Source organism: Pseudophryne corroboree, chromosome 7 (genome assembly GCF_028390025.1).
Source record: "Pseudophryne corroboree isolate aPseCor3 chromosome 7, aPseCor3.hap2, whole genome shotgun sequence".
NCBI classification, from domain to species: domain Eukaryota; kingdom Metazoa; phylum Chordata; class Amphibia; order Anura; family Myobatrachidae; genus Pseudophryne; species Pseudophryne corroboree.
In genome coordinates, this window is record NC_086450.1 from 379162664 (window position 1) to 379190519 (window position 27856).

The following is a 27856-nucleotide window of genomic DNA, read 5'->3' on the forward strand; positions in this document are numbered from 1 at the left end:
TGTCTGCCGCAATGTGTAAAAATGGGGAATCTGCCTGCCGCAATGTGTAAAAAGGGGGAATCTGCCTGCCGCAATGTGTAAAAATGGGGAATCTGCCTGCCGCAATGTGTAAAAAGGGGGAATCTGCCTGCCGCAATGTGTAAAAATGGGGAATCTGCCTGCCGCAATGTGTAAAAATGGGGAATCTGCCTGTCGCAATGTGTAATAAGGGGGAATCTGCCTGCCGCAATGTGTAATAAGGGGGAATCTGCCTGTCGCAATGTGTAAAAATGGGGAATCTGCCTGCCGCAATGTGTAAAAATGGGTAATCTGCCTGCCGCAATGTGTAAAAATGGGTAATCTGCCTGCAGCAATGTGTAAAAAGGGGGAATCTGCTTGCCGCAATGTGCAAAAAGGGGAATCTGCTGCCGCAATGTGTAAAAAGGGGGAATCTGCCTGCCGTAATGTGTAAAAAGGGGGAATCTGCCTGATGTAATGTGTAAAAAGGGGGAATCTTTGCCGTAATGTGTAAAAAGGGGAAATCTTTGCCGCAATGTGTAAAAATAAGATTTTACTTACCGGTAAATCTATTTCTCGTAGTCCGTAGTGGATGCTGGGGACTTCGTAAGGACCATGGGGAATAGACTGGCTCCGCAGGAGACATGGGCACTTTAAGAAAGAATTTAGATTCTGGTGTGCTCTGGCTCCTCCCTCTATGTCCCTCCTCCAGACCTCAGTTAGAGAAACTGTGCCCGGAAGAGCTGACAGTACAAGGAAAGGATTTTGGTAATCCAGGGCAAGATACATACCAGCCACACCAATCACACCGTATAACTTGAGATAAACGTACCCAGTTAAGAGTATGAACAACAGAGCATCAGTACAACCCTGATGCAACTATAACATAACCCTTATTTAAGCAATAACTATATACAAGCATTGCAGAAGTCCGCACTTGGGACGGGCACCCAGCATCCACTACGGACTACGAGAAATAGATTTACCGGTAAGTAAAATCTTATTTTCTCTAACGTCCTAGTGGATGCTGGGGACTCCGTAAGGACCATGGGGATTATACCAAAGCTCCCAAACGGGCGGGAGAGTGCGGATGACTCTGCAGCACCGACTGAGCAAACACAAGGTCCTCCTCAGCCAGGGTATCAAACTTATAGAACTTTGCAAAAGTGTTTGAACCTGACCAAGTAGCCGCTCGGCACAGCTGTAATGCCGAGACCCCTCGGGCAGCCGCCCAAGAAGAGCCCACCTTCCTAGTGGAATGGGCCTTAACTGATTTTGTCAGCAGCAATCCAGCCGCAGAATGAGCCTGCTGAATCGTGTTACAGATCCAGCGAGCAATAGTTTGCTTTGAAGCAGGAGCACCAAGCTTGTTGGAAGCATACAGGATAAACAAAGACTCTGTTTTCCTGACCCTAGCCGTTCTGGCTACATAAACCTTCAAAGCCCTGACCACTTCAAGCAACTCGGAATCCTCCAAGTCAGTAGTAGCCACAGGCACCACAATAGGTTGGTTTATATGAAAAGATGAAACCACTTTCGGCAGGAATTGTGGACGGGTCCTCAATTCTGCTCTATCCGCATGGAAAACCAGATAGGGGCTTTTATGTGACAAAGCCGCCAATTCTGACACACGCCTAGCCGAAGCCAAGGCTAGTAGCATGACCACCTTCCACGTGAGATATTTCAATTCCACCGTTTTGAGTGGTTCAAACCAGTGGGATTTCAGGAAACTCAACACCACGTTAAGATCCCAAGGTGCCACTGGAGGCACAAAAGGGGGCTGAATATGCAGCACTCCCTTTACAAACGTCTGAACTTCAGGTAGAGAAGCCAGCTCTTTTTGAAAGAAAATGGATAGGGCCGAAATCTGGACCTTAATGGAACCCAATTTTAGGCCCAAAGTCACTCCTGACTGTAGGAAGTGAAGGAAACGGCCCAGCTGGAATTCCTCCGTAGGGGCATTCCTGGCCTCACACCAAGCAACATATTTTCGTCATATACGGTGATAATGTTGAGCTGTCACGTCCTTCCTAGCCATTATCAGCGTAGGAATAACCTCATCCGGAATGCCTTTCTCTGCTAGGATCCAGCGTTCAACCGCCATGCCATCAAACGCAGCCGCAGTAAGTCTTGGAATAGACTGGGCCCCTGTTGCAACAAGTCCTGTCTTAGAGGCAGAGGTCACGGGTCCTCTGTGAGCATTTCTTGCAGATCTGGATACCAAGTCCTTCTTGGCCAATCCGGAACAATGAGTATTGTTCTCACTCCTTTTTCTTATGATTCTCAGCACCTTGGGTATGAGAGGAAGAGGAGGAAATACATAGACCGACTGGAACACCCACGGTGTCACCAGTGTGTCCACAGCTATCGCCTGAGGGTCTCTTGACCTGGCGCAATACCTCTGTAGCTTTTTGTTGAGGCGGGATGCCATCATGTCCACCTGTGGCAGTTCCCACCGACTTGCAATCTGCTCGAAGACTTCTTGATGAAGTCCCCACTCTCCCGGGTGGAGGTCGTGCCTGCTGAGGAAGTCTGCTTCCCAGTTGTCCACTCCCGGGATGAACACTGCTGACAGTGCGCTTACGTGATTTTCCGCCCAGCGAAGAATTCTTTTGGCTTCCACCATCGCCACCCTGCTCCTTGTGCCGCCTTGTCGGTTTACATGAGCCACAGCGGTGATGTTGTCTAACTGAATCAGAACCGGTTGGTCGCGAAGCAGGGTCTCCGCTTGACGTAGGGCATTGTATATGGCCCTTAGTTCCAGGATGTTGATGTGAAGGCAAGTCTCCTGACTTGACCACAGACCTTGGAAATGTCTTCCCTGTGTGACTGCCCCCCACCCCCGGAGGCTTGCATCCGTGGTCACCAGGACCCAGTCCTGAATGCCGAATCTGTGGCCCTCGAGAAGGTGAGCACTCTGCAGCCACCACAGGAGAGACACCCTGGCCCTGGGGGATAGGGTGATTAACCGATGCATCTGAAGATGTGATCCGGACCATTTGTCCAGTAAGTCCCATTGAAAGGTCCTCGCATGGAACCTGCCGAAGGGAATGGCCTCGTATGATGCCACCATCTTTCCCAGGACTCGAGTGCAGTGATGCACCGACACCTGTTTTGGTTTTAATAGGTTTCTGACCAGTGTCATGAGCTTTCTCTATCGGGAGATAAACCCTTTTCTGGTCTGTGTCCAGAATCATGCCCAGGAAAAGCAGACGAGTCGTAGGAATCAACTGCGACTTTGGAATATTTAGAATCCAGCCGTGTTGCCGTAACACTTCCAGAGAACTTGCTACGCTGATCAGCAACTGCTCTCTTGACCTCGCTTTTATGAGGAGATCGTCCAAGTATGGGATAATTGTGACCCCTTGCTTCCGCAGGAGTACCATCATTTCCGCCATTACCTTGGTAAATATTCTCGGAGCCGTGGAGAGACCAAACGGCAACGTCTGAAATTGGTAATGACAATCCTGTACCACAAATCTGAGGTACGCCTGATGAGGTGGATAAATGGGGACATGAAGGTATGCATCCTTTATGTCCAGAGACACCATAAAATCCCCCCCTTCCAGGCTTGCGATGACCGCTCTCAGCGATTCCATCTTGAACCGGAACCTTTTCAGGTACAAGTTCAGGGATTTTAAATTCAATATGGGTCTGACCGAACCGTCCGGTTTCGGTACTACAAACATGGTCGAATAATAACCCCTTCCTTGTTGAAGGAGGGGAACCTTGACCACCACCTGTTGAAGATACAATTTGTGAATTGCAGTTAACACTATTTCCCTCTCGAGGGGGGAAGCTGGCAGGACCGATTTGAGGTATCGGTGAGGGGGCATCTCTTCGAATTCCAGCTTGTATCCCTGAGACACAATATCTATTGCCCAGGGATCCAACTGGGAGTGAACCCACCTGTGGCTGAAATTTCGGAGACGGGCCTAGCTCCGCCTGTGGAGCCCCAGCGTCATGCGGTGGATTTTGTGGAAGCCGGAGAGGACTTCTGTTCCTGGGAACTAGCTGTGTTGTTCAGCTTCTTTCCTCTGCCCCTGCCCCTGGCAAGAAAGGACGCACCTCGGACTTTCTTGCTTTTCTGTGATCGAAAGGACTGCATTTGGTAATACAGTGCTTTCTTAGGCTGTGAGGAAACATATGGCAAAAAATTTGACTTTCCAGCAGTAGCTGTGGAGACCAGGTCCGAGAGACCCTCCCCAAACAATTCCTCACCCTTGTAAGGTAAAACCTCCATATGCCTTTTTGAGTCGGCATCACCTGTCCATTGCCGAGTCCACAGGACCCTTCTGGCAGAAATCGACATAGCATTTATTCTAGAACCCAGTAGACTATTGTCTCTTTGAGCATCTCTCATATATAGGACAGCGTCTTTTATATGCCCCAGGGTCATTAATATAGTATCCTTGTCTAAAGTATCAAGTTCCTCAGACAGGGTGTCTGTCCATGCTGCTACAGCACTACACACCCAGGCCGACGCAATCGCTGGCCTCAGTAAGGTACCTGAATGTGTATAAATGGACTTCAGGGTACCCTCTTGCTTTCTATCCGCAGCATCTTTGAGGGTAGCCGTATCCTGTGACGGCAGGGCTACCTTCTTGGATAAGCGTGTTAAAGCTTTGTCCACCCTAGGGGAGGATTCCCAGCGTAACCTGTCCGTTGGCGGGAAAGGATATGCCATAAGAATCCGTTTGGAAATCTGCAGTTTTTTATCTGGAGATTCCCAAGCCGTTTCACATAACTCATTTAGCTCGTGTGAAGGGGGAAAGGTCACCACCTGCCTCTTTTCCCCATAAATATGAACCCTCTTGTCAGGGACTGGGGTTTCCTCTGTGATGTGCAACACATCCTTAATTGCTATAATCATATAACGGATGGATTTAGCCAATTTTGGCTGTAACTTTGCATCATCGTAATCGACACTGGAGTCAGAATCCATGTTGGTATCTGTGTCAACAATTTGGGATAGTGGGCGCTTCTGAGACCCTGACGGCCTCTGCGACATAGGATCAGGCACGGGCTGAGACCCTGACTGTCCTAAGGCTTCAGCTTTTTCCAACCTTTTATGCAAGGAATTAACATTATCATTTAAAACCTTCCACATATCCATCCAATCAGGTGTCGGCGCCGTCGGCGGAGACACCACATTCATTTGCTCCCGCTCTGTTTCCACATAGCCTTCCTCGTCAAACATGTCGACACAAGCGTACCGACACACCACACACACAGGGAATACCCTTTTTGAAGACCGTTCCCCCACAAGGCCCTTTGGAGAGACAGAGAGAGAGTATGCCAGCACACACCCCAGCGCTATAAACCCAGGAATAACACAGTAACTTAATGTTAACCCAGTAGCTGCTGTTTATATTGATTTTTGCGCCTAATTATGTGCCCCCCCCCTCTCTTTTTACCCTCTTCTACCGTGTATCTGCAGGGGAGAGCGTGGGGAGCTTCCTCTCAGCGGAGCTGTGGAGAAAAAATGGCGCTGGTGAGTGCTGAGGAAGAAGCCCTGCTCCCTCGACGGCGGGCTTCTGTCCCGCTTAAATATGTATTTTCTTGGCGGGGGCTCATACATATATACAGTGCCCAACTGTATATATGTTCACTTTTGCCAAAAAGAGGTCCAAATGCTGCCCAGGGTGCCCCCCCCCCCCCCTGCGCCCTGCACCCTTACAATGACCGGAGTATGTGAGGTGTGTGGGAGCAATGGCGCACAGCTGCAGTGCTGTGCGTTACCTCAGTGAAGACCGGAGTCTTCTGCCGCTGATTTCGAAGTCTTCTTGCTTCTCATGCTCACCCGGCTTCTGTCTTCCGGCTCTGCGAGGGGGGCGGCGGCGGCGCGGCTCTGGGATCGGACGACGAGGGTGAGATCCTGTGTACGATCCCTCTGGAGCTAATGGTGTCCAGTAGCCTAAGAAGCAGGACCTATCTTCAGAGAGTAGGGCTGCTTCTCTCCCCTCTGTCCCACGATGCAGGGAGTCTGTTGCCAGCAGAGCTCCCTGAAAATAAAAAACCTAACAAAATACTTTTTCACAGCAAGCTCAGGAGAGCTCACTGAAAAGCACCCAGCTCGTCCGGGCACAGATTCAAACTGAGGTCTGGAGGAGGGACATAGAGGGAGGAGCCAGAGCACACCAGAATCTAAATTCTTTCTTAAAGTGCCCATGTCTCCTGCGGAGCCCGTCTATTCCCCATGGTCCTTACGGAGTCCCCAGCATCCACTAGAACGTTAGAGAAAAGGGGGAATCTGCCTGCCGTGATGTGTAAAAAGGGTAAATCTGCCTGCCGCAATGTGTGAAAAGGGGGAATCTACATGCCGTAAGGTGTGAAAAGGGGGACGCTATCTGCCGTAATGTGTAACAAGGGCACGCTGTCTGCCGTAATGTGTAAAAATGGGACGCTGTCTCCCGTTATGTGTAAAAAGTGTACGCTGTCTGCCGCTATGTGTAACAAGGGCACACTGTCTGCCGCTATGTGTAACAAGGGCACGCTGTCTGCCGCTATGTGTAACAAGGGCACGCTGTCTGCCGCTATGTGTAACAAGGGCACGCTGTCTGCCGCTATGTGTAAAAAGGGGACGCTGTCTGCAGTTGTGTAAAAAGTGCACGCTGTCTGCCGTAATGTGTAAAAAGGGGGACGCTGTCTGCCGTAATGTGTAAAAAGGGGACGCTGTCTGCCGTAATGTGTAAAAAGGGGACGCTGTCTGCCGTAATGTGTAATAAGAGGAATCTGTCCGCCGTAAGGTGTAAAAGGGTCTCTACCTGGTGTAGTGGTGCTACTGTGCGGCGTAATTTGAATAATGGAGACTACAGTGCACCGTTCTATGAATTGGTATTATTTTGTGGCCACACCACTTCCCCACGAAGCCACGCCACTATGTATTTTTGCGCGCGCCTACGGCGCACACTGCCCGTTTTGCATGCAGGGGTGGGGCTCCGATGCCGTTTCTTGCACACAGTGCTAAAATGACTAGTTACGGCACTGTTGCTAGGTATCCATTTCTCTGGCTCTGAGCAGGTCCCCCTCACCAGATCCTCTCCAGGGGTGAGGGGGTGGACTTGGATGGGGGGGGGGGCAAAGCATTTTGTCGCACCTGGGCCCACCGCTCGCTAGTTCCACCACTGCATACATAGATCTTACCTTATATAAACACATACCCCGTAAGTTCAAAGAAAGCTGAGAGTTCCTTCGCACTTCTGGTAAATGTCAGTATATAAGGTTAGCTGTTACTCCTGGTGAAAGTCATACAAACTGAAATGTTGGATCAGCATCACTGTCTTAGATGATTTCTTTTTAGGCCCCAGGTGCTGCCATTCCCCTCTGTGAGTACTGTACATGGAGGAGCTGATTATGAGTCGGGTGGATCTCTGAGCGCAGATGCAAATGGTGAGTTTTTGTGCACACTCATCCTATGATTGACAGAACTTGGTTGAATCTGTTTTTTGTGGAATTGGGTGTTTCGGGGTAGGAACTGGGCAGCGACACTGCAAGTGCATGGAACCACTCTGACTTGTGGTAGTGTTATGGGCGTGTATCTAAGGAAGTAATTCAGAGTTGATGGCAGCAGCAAATTTGTTAGCAGTTTGTGCACTGCAGGGGGGCAGATGTAACATGTGCAGAGAGAGTTAGATTTGGGTGGGTTATATTGTTTCTGTGCATGGTGAATACTGGCTGCTTTATTTTTACACTGCAATTTAGATTTCAGTTTGAACACACCACACCCAAATCTAACTCTCTCTGCACATGTTATATCTGCCCCCCCCCCCCCCCCCCTCCCTGCAGTGCACATGGTTTTTGCCCATCTGCTAACAAATTTGCTGCTAAGATCATCACTCAGAATTATGCCCTGTGGGGGTAATTTCGAGTTGATCGTAGCCATGCAAAATGTTGCAGCGCTACGATCATGTCCATAGACATGCGGGAGGACGCCCAGCACATGACTATCCCGCCCCGCATGTCAGTGCCGACCCCCCCAGCAGAAGTGCAAAAGCATCTCACAGCGGCGATGCTTTTGCACTTTAGGAGTAGCTCCCGGCCAGTGCAGCTTTAGCGTGCTGGTTGGAAGCTACTTGTCGCTCCCCGGCCCGCAGCGGCTGCGTGTGACGTCACACAGGCGCTGCGCCCACACCCGCACGGTCCGGCCACGCCTGCGTTGGCCGGACTGCGCCCACACACCGCCGTTTCATCCCCCCCCCACCCAGCGACTGCCTCTGCCTGTCAATCAGGCAGAGGCGATCGTACTGCAGCGACGGCCTTCGGCTTTAGCTGAATGGATTCTCGTATTAGCATAAAGTAGTAAATGTGGCTTCCGCAGCTGCCTGTAAATATAGCCACTTTGTGTGCGACTCAATACCATATTTTAAAGCACTACAGAAAATTTATACCATAAAATGCTGATGGGTGATAAAAATTATGTAATCACGCTGGAATTTAATGAGTTAGCCTGACCCGACAAGTGTCAATGATGTTACTTCCAGAGAGCCTGGCATAACACACATCCACAATCTGCAATCACTGCTGTTATTTCCCATACTTACTGATCATATACCACCTCCTAATGAATATAGGGGGTCATTCTGACCCGTTCGCACACAGCGGTTCTTCGCATTGAGCACGCACGCTGTTGCTGGGCAACGCCGCCGCCAGCGGCAAATGTGATCGCAGTAGCAATCGCTAGAAGATGGACATAACAGTCTAAACTAACCAACGGACCTCCACTCTGGCAAAATGATTAACCCCTACACCACATTGTGGTTATATTGGTTTTAAATTCTGCAGCATACTAATATTTAGACTGCTATTTAATAATATATGCTTAGAAACGCACATGTTAATGTATTTTATGTGTTAAAAATAAATGTATATTCTTTTCTTATTTTATAAGCGCTCCTTATTTGTATAATGGTATTCTAATAATATTCTCTACTATGATTGACATCCAGATTGTCTTATAGGAGCAGCTATAAATCTATTTCTTAGGTGCTTCACTATATAATAATAGTTTAATATACTATTTCTGTTTTTGCACCTCATTTATCCGGTTAAGTTATCTTTCTGGAGATAAGAGAGATAACATATCATGCCTGCAAGTGCTTTATCTGACCTGGTCACACAGGATGCAACTAGTCAGATACACTGTTTGCAGCTGCAAGACCAACTTCCCTCCGCTGCTGCTCTCAGAGGGAATGGTAGGTCCCTCTGCCTCTCCGCACCCTGCCCCAGGGTTTGCCATGCTGCCGATCGGTCAGCACGGCAGTATTACCCATGCCCCCCCCCCCCCCCCAAGGCTACAGACAGTAGCAGCCACTGGGGAAGTGTAAATTAAACCCCCTAGCCCCCCCCCCCCCGTGTACCTGGTGGCTGCCCCGGGGGTTAACCGGAAATTTATTTGCATTTATTTTTAACTAAAGTCATTTTGGATAACATTAAATACATGTTCTTCACCTAATTCACTTTTTTTTTTTTTCTCTAACGTCCTAGTGGATGCTGGGGACTCCGTCAGGACCATGGGGAATAGCGGCTCCGCAGGAGACAGGGCACAAAAGCAAGCTTTTAGGATCACATGGTGTGTACTGGCTCCTCCCCCTATGACCCTCCTCCAAGCCTCAGTTAGGTTTTTGTGCCCGGCCGAGAAGGGTGCAATCTAGGTGGCTCTCTTAAAGAGTTACTTAGAAAAAGTTTTTAGGTTCTTTATTTTCAGTGAGTCCTGCTGGCAACAGGCTCACTGCATCGAGGGACTTAGGGGAGAGATTTTCAACTCACCTGCGTGCAGGATGGATTGGATTCTTAGGCTACTGGACATAGCTCCAGAGGGAGTCGGAACACAGGGCTCGCCCTGGGGTTCGTCCCGGAGCCGCGCCGCCGACCCCCCTTGCAGACGCTGAAGATGAAGAGGTCCGGAACCAGGCGGCAGAAGACTCTGTCTTCATCAGGTAGCGCACAGCACTGCAGCTGTGCGCCATTGTTGTCAGCACACTTCACACAGCGGTCACGGAGGGTGCAGGGCGCTGGGGGGGGGCGCCCTGGGCAGCAATGTATAATACCTGTATGGCGAAAAATACAACACATATAGCCCTTGAGGCTATATGGATGTATTTAACCCCTGCCAGATATCTAAAACTCCGGAGAAGAAGCCCGCCGAAAAGGGGGCGGGGCCTATTCTCCTCAGCACACAGCGCCATTTTCCCTCACAGAAAGGCTGGTGGGAAGGCTCCCATGCTCTCCCCTGCACTGCACTACAGAAACAGGGTTAAAACAGAGAGGGGGGGCACTGATTTGGCGATATGTATATATATTAAAATGCTATAAGGGAGGAACACTTATATAAAGGTTGTCCCTGGATAATTATAGCGTTTTGGTGTGTGCTGGCAAACTCTCCCTCTGTCTCCCCAAAGGGCTAGTGGGTCCTGTCCTCTATCAGAGCATTCCCTATGTGTGTGCTGTATGTCGGTACGTGTGTGTCGACATGTATGAGGAAAATATTGGTGAGGAGGCGGAGCAAATTGCCTGTAATGGTGATGTCACTCTCTAGGGAGTCGACACCGGAATGGATGGCTTATTTATGGAAATTACGTGACAATGTCAACACGCTGCAAGCCGGTTGACGACATGAGAGGGCCGGCGAACAAATTAGTATCTGTCCAGGCGTCTCAAACACCGTCAGGGGCTGTAAAATGCCCATTTACCTCAGTCGGTCGACACAGACCCAGACACGGACACTGATTTCAGTGTCGACGGTGAAGAAACAAACGTATTTTCTTTTAGGGCCACACGTTAAGGGCAATGAAGGAGGTGTTACATATTTCTGATACTCCAAGTACCACAAAAAAGGGTATTATGTGTGAGGTGAAAAAACTACCTGTAGTTTTTCCTGAATCAGATAAATTAAATGAAGTGTGTGATGATGCGTGGGTTTCCCCCGATAGAAAATTATTGGCGGTATACCCTTTCCCGCCAGAAGTTAAGGCGCGGTGGGAAACACCCCTCAGGGTGGATAAGGCGCTCACACGCTTATCAGAACAAGTGGCGGTACCATCTACGGATAGGGCCGTACTTATGGAGCCAGCTGATAGGAGGCTGAAAAATATCCTAAAAAGTATACACACACATGCTGGTGTTATACTGCGACCAGCGATCGCCTCAGCCTGGATGTGCAGAGCTGAGGTGGCTTGGTCGGATTCCCTGACTAAAAATATTGATACCTTTGACAGGGACAGTATTTTATTGACTATAGAGCATTTAAAGGATGCATTTCTATATATGCGAGATGCGCAGAGGGATATTTGCACTCTGGCATCAAGAGTAAATGCGATGTCCATATCTGCAAGAAGATGTTTATGGACACGACAGTGGTCAGGTGATGCAGATTCCAAACGGCACAAAGATGTATTGCCGTATAAAGGGGAGGAGTTATTTGGGGTCGGTCCATGGGACCTGGTGGCCAGGGTAACTGCAGAAAAAGACACCGTCTTTTCAGCCTCAGTCCTTTCGTCCCTATAAGAGTCATATCTGCCCAGGGATAGAGGAAAGGGAAGAAGACTGCAGCAGGCAGCCCATTCCCAGGAACAGAAGCCCTCCACCGCTTCTACCAAGTTCTCAGCATGACGCTGGGACCGTACAGGACCCCTGGATCCTACAAGTAGTATCCAAGGGGTACAGATTGGAATGTCGAGAGGTTTCCCCCCTCGCAGGTTCCTGTAGTCTGCTGTACCAATGTCTCCCTCCGACAGGGAGGCAGTATTGAAAACAATTCACAAGCTGTATTCCCAGCAGGTGATAATAAATTTACCCCTCCGACAACAAGGAAAGGGGTATTACTCCACACTATATGGTGGTACTGAAGGCTAGGTGAGACCTATTCTAAATCTGAAAAATTTGAACACTTACAAGGGTTCAAATCCAGATGGAGTCACTCAGAGCAGTGATAGCAAAGAACAAGGGGACTATATGGTGTCCCGGGACATCAGGGATGCTTACCTCCATGTCCCAAAATTTGCCTTTTCTCACCAAGGGTACCTCAGGTTCGTGGTACAGAACTGTCACTATCAGTTTCAAGACGATGCCGTTGGATTGTCCAAGGCACCCCGGGTCCTTACCAAGGTAATGACCGAAAGGAGGATTCGTCTTCAAAGAAAATGGACGACCTCCTGATAAGAACAAGGTCCAGAGAACAGTTGGAGGTCGGAGTAGCACTATCTCAAGTAGTTCTACGACAGCACGGGTGGATTCTAAATATTCCAAAACCGCAGTTGTTCCGACGACACGTCTGCTGGTCCTAGGGATGATTCTGGACACAGTCCAGAAAAAGGTGTTTCTCCCAGAGGAGAAAGCCAGGGAGTTATCCAAGCTAATCGGGATCCTCCTAAAACCAGGAAAAGTGTCAGTGCATCATTGCACAAGAGTCCTGGTAAAAATGGTGGCTTATTACGAAGCGCTTCCATTGGGCAGATTTCACGCAAGAACTCTTCAGTGGGATCTGCTGGACAAATGGTCCGGATCGCATCTTCAGATGCATCAGCGGATAACCCTATATCCAAGGACAAGGGTGTCTCTCCTGTGGTGATTACAGAGTGCTCATCTTCTAGAGGGCCGCAGATTCGGCATTCAGGATTGGATGCTCGTGACCACGGAGGCCAGCCTGAGAGGCTGGGGAGCAGTCACACAAGGAGTGTGATCAAGTCTGGAGAATTCTCTCCACATAAATATACTGGAGCTAAGAGCAAATTTATAATGCTCTAAGCTTAGCAAGACCTCTGCTTCAAGGTCAGCCGGTATTGATCCAGTGGGATAACATCACGGCAGTCGCCCACGTAAACAGAAAGGGCGGCACAAGAAGCAGGAGGGCAGTGGCAAAACTGCAAGGATTTTTCGCTAGGCGGAAAATCATGTGATAGCACTGTCAGCAGTGTTCATTCCGGGAGTGGACGACTGGGAAGCAGACTTCCTCAGCAGGCACGACCTCCACCCGGGAGAGTGGGAACTTCATCGGGAAGTTTTCCGCATGATTGTGAACCGTTGGGAAAGACCAAAGGTGGACATGATGGCGTCCCGCCCGAACAAAAAAATGGGACAGGTATTGCGCCAGGTCACGAGACCTTCAGGCGATAGCTGTGGACGTCCTGGTAACACCGTGGGTGTAACAGTCGGTGTATGTGTTCCCTTCTCTGCTTCTCATAACCAAGGTATTGAGAATTATAAGACATAGAGGAGTAAGAACTATACTCGTGGCTCCGGATTGGCCAAGAGGGACTTGGTAACCGGAACTTCAAGAGATGCTCACAGAGGACTAATGGCCTCGGGAGCTAAGAAGGGATTTGCTTTCAGCAAGTACCATGTCTGTTCCAAGAGGAACCGTGGCATCGGCCTTTAAGAAAGGACCTGCTCCAGCAGGGACCTTGTCTGTTCCAAGACTTACCGCGACTGCGTTTGACGGCATGGCGGTTTGAACGCCGGATCCTAAGGGAAAAGGCATTCCGGAAGAGGTCATACCTACCCTGGTCAAAGCCAGGAAGGAGGTGACCGCACAACGTTATCACCACATGTGGTAAAAATATGTTGCGTGGGTGAGGCCAGGAAGGCCCCACGAAAAAATTTCAACTAGGTCGATTTCTGCACTTCCTGAAAACAGGAGTGTCTATGAGCCTCAAATTGGGGTCCATTAAGGTTCAAGTTTCGGCCCTATAGATTTTCTTCCAGAAAGAATTGGCTTCAGTTCCTGAAGTCCAGACGTTTGTCAAGGGAGTATTGCATATACAGCCCTTGTGTGCCTCCAGTGGCACCGTGGGATCTCAACGTAGTGTTGGGATTCCTCAAATCATATTGGTTTGAACCACTCAAATCTGTGGATTTGAAATATCTCACATGGAAAGTGACCATGCTGTTGGCCCTGGCCTCGGCCAGGCGATTGTCAAAATTGGCGGCTTTGTCTTACAAAAGCCCATATTTGATTTTCCATTCGGACAGGGCAGAGCTGCGGACTCGTCCCCAGTTTCTTCCTAAGGTGGTGTCAGCGTTTCACCTGAAACAACCTATTGTGGTGCCTGCGGCTACTAGGGACTTGGAGGACTCCAAGTTGCTAGACGTTGTCAGGGCCCTGAAAATATATATATATATATAATTCCAGGACGGCTGGAGTCAGAAAGTCTGACTTGCTGTTTATATTGTAGGCACCCAAAAAGCTGGGTGCTCCTGCTTCTAAGCAGACTATTGCTCGTTGGATTTGTAGTACAATTCAGCTTGCACATTCTGTGGCAGGCCTGCCACAGCCAAAATCTGTAAATGCCCATTCCACAAGGAAGGTGGGCTCATCTTGGGCGGCTGCCCGAGGGGTCTCGGCTTTACAACTTTGCCGAGCAGCTACTTGGTCAGGGGCAAACACGTTTGCTAAATTCTACAAATTTGATACCCTGGCTGAGGAGGACCTGGAGTTCTCTCATTCGGTGCTGCAGAGTCATCCGCACTCTCCCGCCCGTTTGGGAGCTTTGGTATAATCCCCATGGTCCTGACGGAGTCCCCAGCATCCACTAGGACGTTAGAGAAAATAAGATTTTACTTACCGATAAATCTATTTCTCATAGTCCGTAGTGGATGCTGGGCGCCCATCCCAAGTGCGGATTGTCTGCATTACTTGTACATAGTTATTGTTACAAAAAAATCGGGTTATTATTGTTGTGAGCCATCTTTTTTAGAGGCTACTTCATTGTTATCATACTGTTAACTGGGTTCAAATCACAAGTTGTACGGTGTGATTGGTGTGGCTGGTATGAGTCTTACCCGGGATTCAAGATCCTTCCTTATTGTGTACGCTCGTCCGGGCACAGTACCTAACTGAGGCTTGGAGGAGGGTCATAGGGGGAGGAGCCAGTACACACCATGTGATCCTAAAAGCTTGCTTTTGTGCCCTGTCTCTTGCGGAGCCGCTATTCCCCATGGTCCTGACGGAGTCCCCAGCATCCACTACGGACTATGAGAAATAGATTTATCGGTAAGTAAAATCTTATTTTAAATGACAATTTCTGAGTGGATTTTGGGGGAAAAAATAGGATTTTAATACCTACCGGTAAATCCTTTTCTCTTAGTCCGTAGAGGATGCTGGGGACGCTTCAAGAACCATGGGGTATAGACGGGATCCGCAGGAGACATGGGCACTTTAAGACTTTGAAAGGGGCGTGAACTGGCTCCTCCCTCTATGCCCCTCCTCCAGACTCCAGTTATAGGAACTGCGCCAAGGGAGACGGACATTTCGAGGAAAGGATTTATTGTTAACTAAGGTGAGATACATACCAGCTCACACCTCAAGCACGCCGTACAACATGGCATTTAACAGAAACCCAGTCAACGGCATGAACCATATCAGCAACAGGCTGACTACAACATAACACAACCTGTGTGTAAACATAACTAATAACTGCAGATAGAGTCCGCACTGGGACGGGCGCCCAGAATCCTCTACGGACTAAGAGAAAAGGATTTACCAGTAGGTATTAAAATCCTATTTTCTCATACGTCCTAGAGAATGCTGGGGACGCTTCAAGAACCATGGGGTTAATACCAGAGCTCTAGAATGGGCGGGAGAGTGCGGATGACTCTGCAGCACCGATTGACCAAACATGAGGTCCTCATCAGCCAAGGTATCAAACTTGTAAAATTTTGCAAAAGTGTTTGAACCCGACCAAGTAGCTGCTCGGCACAGTTGTAATGCCGAGACTCCTCGGGCAGCCGCCCAGGATGAGCCCACTCTCCTGGTAGAGTGGGCCTTCACTGATTTCGGTAACGGCAATCCAGCTGTAGAATGAGCATGCTGAATCGTATTGCAGATCCAGCGCGCAATAGTCTGCTTTGAAGCAGGCGTTCCAATCTTGTTGGCAGCATACAGGATAAACAGAGCTTCCGTTTTCCTAAGTGGAGCCGTTCTGGCGACATAAATCTTCAAGGCCCTGACCGCATCGAGAGATTTTGACTCCTGGAAGACGTCAGTAGCCACTGGTCCCACAATAGGCTGGTTCATGTGGAACGATGAAACCACCTTCGGCAGAAATTGTTGACGAGTCCTCAACTCCGCTCTATCCTCATGGAAAATTAAATACGGACTCTTGTGAGACAAAGCCGCTAACTCAGACACCCGCCTTGCGGATGCCAAGGCCAATAGCATGACCACTTTCCAAGTGAGAAATTTCAACTCAACCTTCTGTAAAGGTTCAAACCAATGTGATTGAAGAAAATGCAACACCACGTTAAGATCCCATGGTGCCACTGGGAGCACAAATGGAGGTTGGATGTGCAAAACTCCTTTCACGAAAGTCTGAACTTCTGGAAAAGAGGCCAATGGTTTCTGAAAGAAAATCGATAAGGCCAGAATTTGTACTTTAACTTTATACCCGCATTCACACCTGGTTGCAGGAAATGGAGAAACCGCCCTAGCTGAAATTCTTCCGTAGGAGCCTTCTTGGATTCACACCAAGACACATATTTTCTCCAAATACGGTGATAATGTTTAGACGTTACTCCTTTTCTAGCCTGAAGAAGTGTGGGAATAACTTCACTGGGAATACCCTTTCGGGCTAGGATCCGGCGTTCAACCGCCAAGCCGTCAAAGTCGTGGTACACGCAAGGCCCCTGCTGTAACAGATCCTCTCGTAGAGGAAGAGGCCAGGGATCTCTTATGAGTAATTCTTGAAGATCTGGATACCAAGCCCTCCTTGGCCAGTCCGGAGCAATGAGGATCACCTGAACCTTTGTTCTTCTTATGATCTTTAACACCTTTGGAATGAGTGGCAGCGGAGGAAACACGTACACCGACTGAAACACCCATGGTGTTACCAGCGCGTCCACCGCTATTGCTTGAGGGTTCCTCGACCTGGAACAATATCTGAAGTTTCTTGTTGAGGCGAGACGCCATCATGTCTATTTGAGGAATTCCCCAAAGACTTGTCACTTCTGTGAAAACCTCTTGATGAAGACCCCACTCTCCTGGATGGAGATAGTGTCTGCTGAGGAAGTCTGCTTCCCAGTTGTCCACTCCTGGAATAAAGATCACTGACAGAGCGCTTGTATGTCTTTCCGCCCAGCGGAGAATTTTTGTGGCCTCTTCCATTGCCGCCCTGCTCTTTGTTCCGCCCTGGCGGTTTATGTGCGCTACTGCTGTTATATTGTCCGATTGTATTAGGACGGGCCAGTTGCGAAGAAGGAGGCCGTTGTAAATGGCCCTTAACTCCAGAACATTTATGTGTAGACAAACTTCCTGGCTTGACCATTTTCCCTGGATGTTTTCCCCCTGTGTGACTGCTCCCCAGCCTCAGAGACTCGCATCCGTGGTTACTAGGATCCAGTCCTGGATCGCGAACCTGCGTCCCTTAAGGAGGTGAGAGCTGTGCAGCCACCACAGGCGTGAGATTCTGGTCTTGGAGGATAGGATTAATTTCCGGTGTATGTGCAGATGAGATCCGGACCACTTGTCCAACAGGTCCCACTGAAACATCCTGGCATGGAATCTGCCAAATTGAATGGCCTCGTAGGCCGCCACCATCTTCCCCAGCAGCCGAGTGCATTGATGAATTGATACTCTCGCTGGTTTCAGAATTTGTTTGACCAAACTCTGAATTTCCAGAGCCTTCTCTTCTGGAAGAAAAATTCTCTGTAATTCCGTGTCCAGAATCATTCCCAAAAACAACAGCCGCTTTGTCGGATTCAACTGTGACTTCAGCAGGTTTAGGACCCAACCATGTTGTTGCAGAACTGTCAGGGAGAGCGCAATGTCCTGCTCCAGCTTGTTTTTGGATCTCGCCTTTATCAGGAGAACGTCCAGGTAAGGAATAATTGTGACTCCTTGCTTGCGAAGGAGAACCATAATTTCCGCCATTACCTTGGTGAAAATCCTCGGAGCCGTGGATAGACCAAACGGCAGCGTCTGAAATTGGTAATGACAATCCTGAGTAGCAAACCGCAGGTAAGCCTGATGCGGAGGATATATGGGGATGTGTACGTAGGCATCCTTTATGTCGACCGACACCATGAAATCCCCTTCCTCGAGACTGGAGATCACTGCTCGGAGAGATTCCATCTTGAATTTGAATTTTCTTAGGTAAAGATTGAGGGATTTTAGGTTCAGAATTGGTCTGACCGAGCTGTCCGGCTTCGGGTCCACAAACAGGCTTGAATAAAAGCCTTCCCCCTGTTGTGCCGGGGGAACCCTGACAATAACTTGATTCCGACACAATTTTTGTATTGCATCGCAGACTACCTCCCTGTTCGGAAGAGAAGCTGGTAAGGCTGATTTGAAAAAAGTCGAGGGGGCACGTCTTGAAACTCTTGTACCCCTGGGACACTATTTCCAGAATCCACGGGTCTAGGGCCGAACGAGCCCAGACATGACTGAAAAGTTTGAGACGTGCCCCCACCGGTGTGGACTCCCGCAGAGGAGTCCCAGCGGCATGCGGTGGATTTGGCGGAAGCCGGGGAGGACTTCTGCTCCTGAGAACCTACCATGGCCCGAGATCTTTTACCTTTTCCTCTTCCTCTATTAGCAAGGAAGGAATAACCTCGGACTTTTTTGTATTTATTTGGCCGAAAGGACTGCATCTGCAAGTGGTGAGCTTTCTTTCTTTTGTTGTGGAGGAACATAAGGCAAAAATGACGACTTACCTGCGGTAGCCGTAGATACCAACTCAGCGAGACCTTCACCAAACAGTACACCACCTTTATACGGTAGAGACTCCATAGCTTTCTTAGAGTCAGCATCAGCATTCCATTGATGAATCCACAATGCGCTTCTAGCTTAGACTGCCATGGCATTTGCCCTTGATCCCAAGAGGCCAATATCTCTCGCCGCTTCCTTTAAGTAGGCTGCAGCGTCCCTGATATAACCTAGCGTTAAAAGGATGGCCTCCCTATCCAGGGTATCTATATCAGATGACAAGTTATCTGCCCACTTTTCTATAGCACTACTCACCCACGCAGATGCAATAGCTGGTCTGAGTAGTGTACCTGTGGTGACGTAAATGGATTTTAGCGTATTTTCCTGTCTACGATCCGCAGTATCCTTAAGGGCTGCCGTGTCAGAAGACGGTAAAGCCACCTTTATAGACAACCGTGACAGCGCCTTCTCTACAATGGGAGGTGACTCCCACTTCTCTCTATCCCCAGAGGGGAACGGATACGCCATTTGAATCCTTTTGGGAATCAAAAACTTTGTCAGGATTTTCCGACATTTTTTCGAAAAGGGCATTGAGTTCATGAGAGGGAGTAAACGTTACCTCAGGTTTCTTTCCCTTAAACATACAGACCCTAGTATCAGGAACCGCAGGGTCCTCGTGATATGCAACACGTCTTTTATTTCCACAATCATGTACTGAATGCTTTTTGCCAATTTTGGGTCTAGTCTGGTATCACTATAGTCGACACTGGAGTCAGTGTCCGTGTCGGTATCTGTGTCTGCTAACTGTGCAAACGAACGTTTATGTGACCCAGAGGGGGTCTGTACCTGTGATAACACATCCTCCACCGATTTCTTCCATACCTGGTTCTGAGATTCAGATTTATCTAGTCTCTTATTAATAGGAGCCACATTAGCATTCAAAGCATTCAACACATTTACCCAGTCAGGAGTCGGCGATGCCGACAGGGTCACTCCCACAGCTGTTTCTGCCCCCAACAGTCTCCTCCTGGGAAGAGCACTCCGCCTCAGACATGCCGACACACCTGTACCGACACCCACAGACACACTGGGCCAAAAGGGGGACAGACCCACAGTAAAGCCTGTCAGAGAAACACAGAGGGAGTTTGCCAGCTCACACCCCAGCGCCTGTCCCGGTTCTGAAACTTTATATATATTGCCTCAGACCCTGCAGCGCTTTACAATCACTTATTTTTGCACCAAATTTGCTGTGCCCCCCCCTGAGGAAGGACCAGCGTCTCTGCGGCTCCTGGAGAGAAAATGGCGCTGATGAGAGCTGTGAGGGCTAAGCCCCGCCCCCTACATGGCGCGCTTCAGCCCGCTCTTTTTACAAACAAATAATGCCAGCGGGGGTATGAATTTAGTGTTCAATCTCACTGTCAGCCTTTAAAGAGGTGTTTTAATGCTGCCCAGGGCGCACCCCCCCGCCCTGCAGTGCCGCTGTGTATGGGAGCATGACGCGCAGCGCGATCGCTGTGCGGTACCTCAGAAAGCCGTCACTGAAGTCTTCTATCTTCTTCTACTCACCTGTCTTCTGACTTCTGGCTCTGCAAGGGGGGTGACGGCGGGCTCTGGGAGTGAACCCCTAGGCGTACCTAGTGTTCCAAACCCTCAGGAGCTAATGGTGTCCTGTAGCCAAGAAGCAGAGCCTTTAACTCCCTAGAAGTAGGTCTGACTTCTCTCCCCTAAGTCCCACGATGCAGGGAGACCGTTGCCAGCAGCCTCCCTGAAAATAAAAAACCTAACAAAGTATTTTCCGAGAAACTCAGTAGAGCTCCTCAGTTGTGCATCCAGTCTGCCTGGGCACAGATTCTAAACTGGAGTCTGGAGGAGGGGCATAGAGGGAGGAGCCAGTTCACACCCCTTTCAAAGTCTTAAAGTGCCCATGTCTCCTGCGGATCCCGTCTATACCCCATGGTTCTTGAAGCGTCCTCAGCATCCTCTAGGACGTTTGAGAAATTGTCAGTTAATTTGTTAAACTGGAGGCTCATTTGGGCAAGGCCACATTTACATTGTGTTTTCCTGTCATTGTGTACTCTAGAACATGGGTAGGCAAACTTGTAGTACTTCAGCTGCTGTGGAACTACACATCCCTGGATGCCCTGCAACAGTTTTGCTGTCAGGGTATGTCAACACTGTGGTAGGGCATGTTGGAACGAGTAGGTCCGCAGCAGCTGGAAGTCTCTGCGTAATTAATTTGCATATTATAATTATGTGCACAGAGGTTGGTAACTTATATACAGTATAACAGTCCACGCATGAGTGTTTCATCCGCTATGCACAGTGCCACAGTTGTGGTACCATATAAACAAAAGAGGATAATAACTATGGTTTTTGAATAATAAACTCCTCAATGTACATGAGTGTGATATATTTGCAATACTAAAAAGCTTAATAATACATATCGGGGGTTCGGTATGATTTACCGCCGCTCGGGATGCCGAATGTCAGTATGCTGACATCAGCACCCTGAGTGGTGGAATGCCGGAAGGGGGGCGAGCACAACTAAGCCCCTTGCGGGCTCACTGCGCTCGCCACGCTGCCGGCTCAGTGGCGAGCGTATACTCCCTCTATGGGTGTCGTGGACACCCATAAAGGGCAAATTACCTACTTCGCCAGTATACCGGCGGCGGTGTGGTGCCCCTGTCGGGATCCCAGCATCTGTATTGTGGCCCCCGGAATTCCGACTGGCAGTCTACTAACCTCAAACCACATATGATACCATTTTATCAAACAGTAGAATAAAAATAATAATAATTAGATTTGACTATGGAGTGGCTCTGCTTTTGTTTCTAAAATCCAAGTTGGGGGCACAAATTCTTGTTTTTCTTTTTTAACTGAGAATAAAACAAAAAAAAACAAAAAACAAAAAAGGAATAGCTTAATTGTCTTTAATGAAGTTGCATAATTGTTGGACAATAATAAACACATTAAAAATAAGCAAAGTTAAGAAAAAAGTGTAAAAGCAAATAAACATTGAGAAATAATTGGCATGGTCTATTCTCTAAAAGAACAATATGTGTGCATACAAACTCTGGTGTGAACCAGGATTCAGAGCTGCCTCAGCTGCTTGCTAGTGTGGTCAGGTAAGACTGTGTAAAACACAAACTACTGAGATATGTATTTGAATGGAACAGTTGTCAGATCTGCCTGAACACTGTGACAGCATGACACACTACTGTTATTGTCGCAACGGAACAGAACAGCCTAGGGGTATATTTACTAAAGGTCAATTTTGTTTGATTATAGATCGATTTTAATCGATTAGGGCTTCCAGGGTTAAAACACACATTTACTAACAATTAAAAATTAATATAAAAAATAATCTGCTAGTAAATGTGTGTTTTAACACTGGACGTCCAACATCGATTTAAAATCGATCTAACATTGACCCCCCCACCCCACCCCAACCTTTAGTAAATATACCCCCTAGAGAGGATTAAGACAAAATCTGTAAGACTTCTCGTATTCTTGTTATCTTTTGTAGGTCCGTCTCCTCCTGTGGGTCACAGTTATCATACTCCTTCATGAAGGCCTCGGCTTTCTGTATAGTGGTCTCGCGTGCGGTGCCTTTCATACCACCCATATAATTTAACAGAATCTTAAAGTATTTGTTGGGAACCTGGAAAAGCAAAGGGGAAAATATACGTAAAGTACTACAGGACAGACACATAGTTATCGTTACAAAACCTAAACATACAACAGCTATTATAGGTTATGTTTAAGTAACAAAAACACATGAAGTAGAATTAAACATAGCAATCAAAAGACATGAAACGTATACTCTGAGGACGTCTAGTGCCAAAATTCTGTTAAGATTGACAAAAAAATTTGTATTAATAAAACAAGCACCAAATAACAATGCCTTATTATTCCATAATGATTTTTATTTGACTTCTGTTTGGAATTTGTTTTAGAGGTCACGTGTCTGCCTGTGGTAGAGTGGGACACTGTGTTGGTTTTGGGAATAGTGGGTGGTTTTGTTCACCCAGTCTATTAGTATTTTTAGAACTGAAAAGCCTTATGAAGGTATTAAATCACCAGACAAAGTTATAAGGTCAGGACTAGCTGGGACACACACTGGGGAGATCAGGAAATGTCAGGGGCAGGAGACATGTACTAGAATACAGTAGCTCAGAATGATCTAATACTCTGGCAAGCTGTGAGTGCCAGAAAGGGGTATAAATTGGCTGGGTCATTTGAACTTGGCAGCAGACGTGGCAGTCACATGACCAGATGCTTATACTCAGGGCCGGCGACAGGGGGGGTCAAAGGGGACACCTGTACCGGGCCCCAAGGATCAGAGGGGCCCCACTGTTACAGGCAGTTACGGGACATGGCAGCAGCACCGCTGGCCAGGATTCCTGTTCCCTGTACCAGCCTCTACTGGTGGGGTGTGAGGTGAGTCTCTCCCCAGGGTAAGAGTGTATAGGTGAGGGCTTTGGGATGGGGTGAGGGAGCTGGGAGACAGACTGTTGGGAGTGTGAGGGAGGAAGGAGAGGTATACATATTTATATATGTGTATAAATATATTTATATAGAAAAAAATCAGTTTCTTATATAGCGCAGCAAACTCTGTTGCACTTTAATATATATATATATATATATATATATATACTTTATTGTTGCTTATTGAAGCTGCACAATGTAACTATGGTGATGGGTTCACCTTGGTGATGTCATCAGGAGGCGCTAAAATGGTGAGGGAGAACACTTTAAATATGGTGAGTTATTGTTTGTTCTTTGTCCTTACGAAAATGAGCTGATCATTGAAACGTTGACCAGGAGACCTGCCTTACTGTCCTTTTCTCCTGAGTGCCGCAGAAGTGTGAATGTATGTAAGTAACACTTACCTCTGTTTAGTGTGATACTGAGGGCACCAGAGCAAGTTTATATATATATATATATATATATATATATAAAGTCTGAGGGGGCCCCAGAGATATCACTGTACCGGGCCCCAAGATTTCTGTTGCCAGCCCTGCTTATACTCCCCATATACACGAAGCAAGAGACCAGGAGAGGCTGCAGCAGGGACGCCTGGATTCAACAGCCATGACCATGTACACCAGACTCAGTATGGAAACCCCATCCTCTGATGTACTGTGACATTGCCACCCTTTGTTTGGAGGTTACTCTGGACACTCTATAAAGTGCTTGGGGAGATGTATAAAACTGTGAAAGCGATAAAGTGGTGAAATTGCCACTAGAAGCCAATTGTCTTGTAACTGTAGTTTTATAGACTGGTAAATGACAGAAGCGGATTGGTTGCAGGGGTAACATCTCCACTTTATCTTTCAAAGGTTCGATACCTCTCCCCTTTTGTGAGGACATTTCTTGTGAAAGCTGCAAATCAATGAGGAGTGTGAACATTTGTGGACTTTACTCACTTATTGCCCTCCAGGACAAAAGTGTCATTTCTTTGGGTTTGGTGGCACTTCAACGCTACAGAGATAATATAAAAGTGTTTTATATTTATTCTGCATCCTAACCCTAACCGTCCCCACCCGCAGCCTAACTCTACCCCCCCACCACCTTTCTGGACAGGTGCAATGGTACTAACTGTGCTAAAACAATATTACAATTTGCAGTGCGCCAGTGATTACACATTCTTGGAGGCAGAGAAACCAGTTATTTTCCCAGGTATTGTTACAAATCCCTAGTTACTGTACATCTTTGTGTCCCTGATAACATTCAGCCAGAGTAACAATGCATGTCTCAAAAGAAGATGTGGAATTTGTCAGCCATGCAATATATAGTGCAACACAGTAGTGCAGGTGTTACGTGGGAAGTGGCTAATACATGGATAACAAGTATCATACACATAGCTTGATTTTTAAATGAAGGAATCTGTCATAAATGAAAGCACTTTGCGCCTTTGATCTGCACAGCAGACACAATGTTGGCAGTCTGGCTATACAGGGCAGCTAATGTCATAGCAGACTCAAGACCTGAATCACATCTCATGTCTACACCAAACTCCTTCCACGAACCACTTATTGATTGATGGTTTCCTATCTACTATTTTGTGAGACTGGATTTATGCTACTCCACTTGCGATGAACTTTCTCAATTAAACTTACAGGCTCATGTATCAATGAGTGATACATTCAGGCTTGGACTGGTCCACAGGGGTACAGGGGAATCCACCAGTGGGCCCCAATGCCTGGGGGCCCACCTCCTGCTCTAATGATCAGGTTCTAGACTGTGCACTTGAATTATACATCATACATATGTTACCTTATACTGGACAGTGCATTGCTGTTATTAATCTGGTACTTTGTCATGTATGCAGCAGCTGAATTTACTGTATATATTTATGAAGGGGCCCAGACGTTGCACTCCCTTAATGGTTAGTCAAACCAATGAGGTTGCAGGCCACACCTCTCAGCAGACTGGCGCCACCTCTAAACATGGGCCCCTACATGGCCCAGTTCGACGCTGAATACATTTCACTGTGAGTGATCAATTGCACCAGCCAATCAGCTCCCAACTGTCATTTGTCAAACACAGCCTATGACATGGAAGTGCGGAGCTGATTGGCTGGTGCAATTTATTACTCACAGTGAAATGTATTACTCTTTGATAAATGAGCCTATTAATGCCTATTTTAGCTAAGTGGCATTGACTCCTCCATTGATAGAACCTGCGCCAAAAGCAACTTTTCTACTTGGATTCCTAAAGTCTTGGTCCCTCTTTCCCATTTAAGGCAGTGAACACTACCATCTGGTTACTTGGGTGTAGGGGTGTAGCGAGGGTGGAACGAGTGGAGCTTGAGCTCCAGGCGCCGCTGGGGACAGAAGGCGCCGGCTCTCTGTAACAGAGCCGGGACTCGGGGTTGGAGTAGATGACTGGAAGAGAGGGAAAGGGTGGCTACCACACTGCCTGCATGATCCATTTCACTGACTGCAATGCAGAGAGTCAAGTGCAGTGTGATGTGTTGTTGGGGAAGAGGGGAGGTATGGAGGCTTGTCAGAAGAACCTTCCTGGCTGTCAGGTACTGTATCTGCATTCAGTAATATGGAACATGCAGGCAGTGTGGTGGCCACCCCTTTCCTACTACCCCACGGAGGATCAGCCTTTCAATCACATAGAAGCTCCGCTCCTCCAGGCTAGAACGAGGAGCTGCTGCCCTCTTGGTGAGAATTGATGTGTTTATGTGTATAGGTGTGTGTATACTGTGTGTTTATGTCTGTGTATACTATGTGTATCTATGTATGTGTATATGTATGTGTATGTGTGTGTTTGTGTGTGTAAATGTGCTAATTAATCTGCTTGATAATTAAATTACCAGTGTGTATTTTGTTATGGGCATCAATCCATGTATTCCCCTACATATCAACTTCTCTCCAAATTATTTTATTATTACGTGTAAAGTTGTCATAATTCCAGAAAAGCATCTGTACTAACAACCCTTTAAACAAGGTACAGATATCAGTGATGTATCTTTAATAACTTATGAAAAAGCCATCATATCAGTTAGTTGGCTGGATACTCCCTTACCTGCTTGATGCATGATTATTTCTACGTTGTCTGTATAGTTGCAGCAACTGACACAGTTATCCTTTGGCTGTTTGGTGTTTGTGTGTGTAAATGTGAGTGTTTGTGTGTAAATGTGTTTATATGTGTGTGTTTGTGTATACATATATGTGTCCGTGTATATATGTGTGCATATGTCTGTGCTTATGTATGTCTGTGTGTATATGTCTGTGTGAATATGTCTGTGTGAATATGTCTGTGTGAATATGTCTGTGTGAATATGTCTGTGTGAATATGTCTGTGTGTATATGTCTGTGTGTATATGTCTGTGTGTATATGTCTGTGTTTGTGTATATTTTTTGTATACAGTATGTGTAAGTATATGTGTATGTTTATGTATGTCTGTGTACATGTCTGTGTTTATATATGTCTGCGTGTATATGTCTGTGCTTATGTATGTCTGTGTGTATATGTCTGTGTTTGTGTATATTTTTTTGTATACAGTATGTGTAAGTATGTGTGTGTGTCTATGTATGTCTGTGTGTACATGTCTGTGTATATGTGTATGTTTATGTATGTCTGTGTGTGTGTATTTGTATGTCTGAGTATATGTGTGCGTTTATGTATGTTTGTGTGTATATGTCTGTGTGTATATGCGTTTGTTCATGTGTATATGTCTGTGTATATATCTGTATATGTGTGTTTATGAATGTGTGTACCTATATGTGTGTGAATCTATCTATATATATATATATATATATATATATATATATATATATCTATAAAATGTGTGGTGGTGGGGGTGCCGTGACATGACCCTGCTCCGGGTGTCATGTCGCCACGCTACGCCTCTGCTTGGGTGCCTCAGTGAGAGGGCTCAGATCTCGTCCAATAAGCTCAGGCTTGTTTAAAGGTGTGCACTGATAATGTTCTTGGTGCTAGGAAGCTTAAGGGTCATAACAATTTACTGACTGGACTCAAAGCTCTGGTGGACAAAGAATCACAACCAGGACTTTGTACATGAAAGGTCCAGTTTAGGAGACCATGCCGGCTTGCCATTTGACTGAGGCGCAGTCACAAACAAATACGGCTCCTGTTTGTCAGCAGGTGTCACTGTGTACTTTAATCTTTGTCGCCAGCGTTACATCCATGAGAGGCTGTTCGAATGTATTACACAACACTGAGACTGGTGCAAACACTGTGTGCTTGTTTACTGGATAACAACGTGTAATAACATTTTGGCTTTTCATAAGAGAACACATACATTACACTAATCAGGAAGTTTAACAAGTTCTGGTATATCCTCCTGCCATACAGCCTATAACAAAAAGTCTCACAAACAACGCAATAATTACCCTGAGAAAACCAGAACCTTTAGAGCCACAGCCAGAAGCGTTAATGACCAGGGAGTACTACACATAAGCACCTCGCATCCACCTCCTTTCATAAATATAATAATCCTTAAAATGTTTTAGCGGCATATGACACTAGATATGTGATGCAGAGACATGGTCCATCTAATATCTTACACTGTACATGTATGTGATGCATATGATGCAGCCTTTTGCAGTCTAGTTTTGGAAATCCTGATTTGCTCTGTGATAGGATTAATTTTTATTGTAAACTCTAGAATTCCCTCTAATCTGAATTCCTGCTCTTGGCTCCTGCAAAGACCTCACAGGTGGAGTTTCCCTATAGCTGGAT

The 27856-nt window shown here is 47.2% G+C and overlaps 1 protein-coding gene across 4 annotated transcripts in view; it reads right to left on the reverse strand.

Annotated features, from left to right (window-relative positions):
• Window positions 1-21549: 21549 nt before the first annotated feature.
• C7H7orf50 (chromosome 7 C7orf50 homolog) overlaps window positions 21550-27856 on the reverse strand; it is a 671077-nt gene continuing 664770 nt past the window's right edge. For all 4 annotated transcript variants that reach the window (XM_063934553.1, XM_063934551.1, XM_063934552.1 and 1 more), the window contains one exon: window positions 21550-22295. In XM_063934553.1, the coding sequence (XP_063790623.1) occupies window positions 22113-22295 (183 nt within the window). In that variant the 3' untranslated portion in view covers window positions 21550-22112. The remainder of the gene's footprint in view (window positions 22296-27856) is intronic.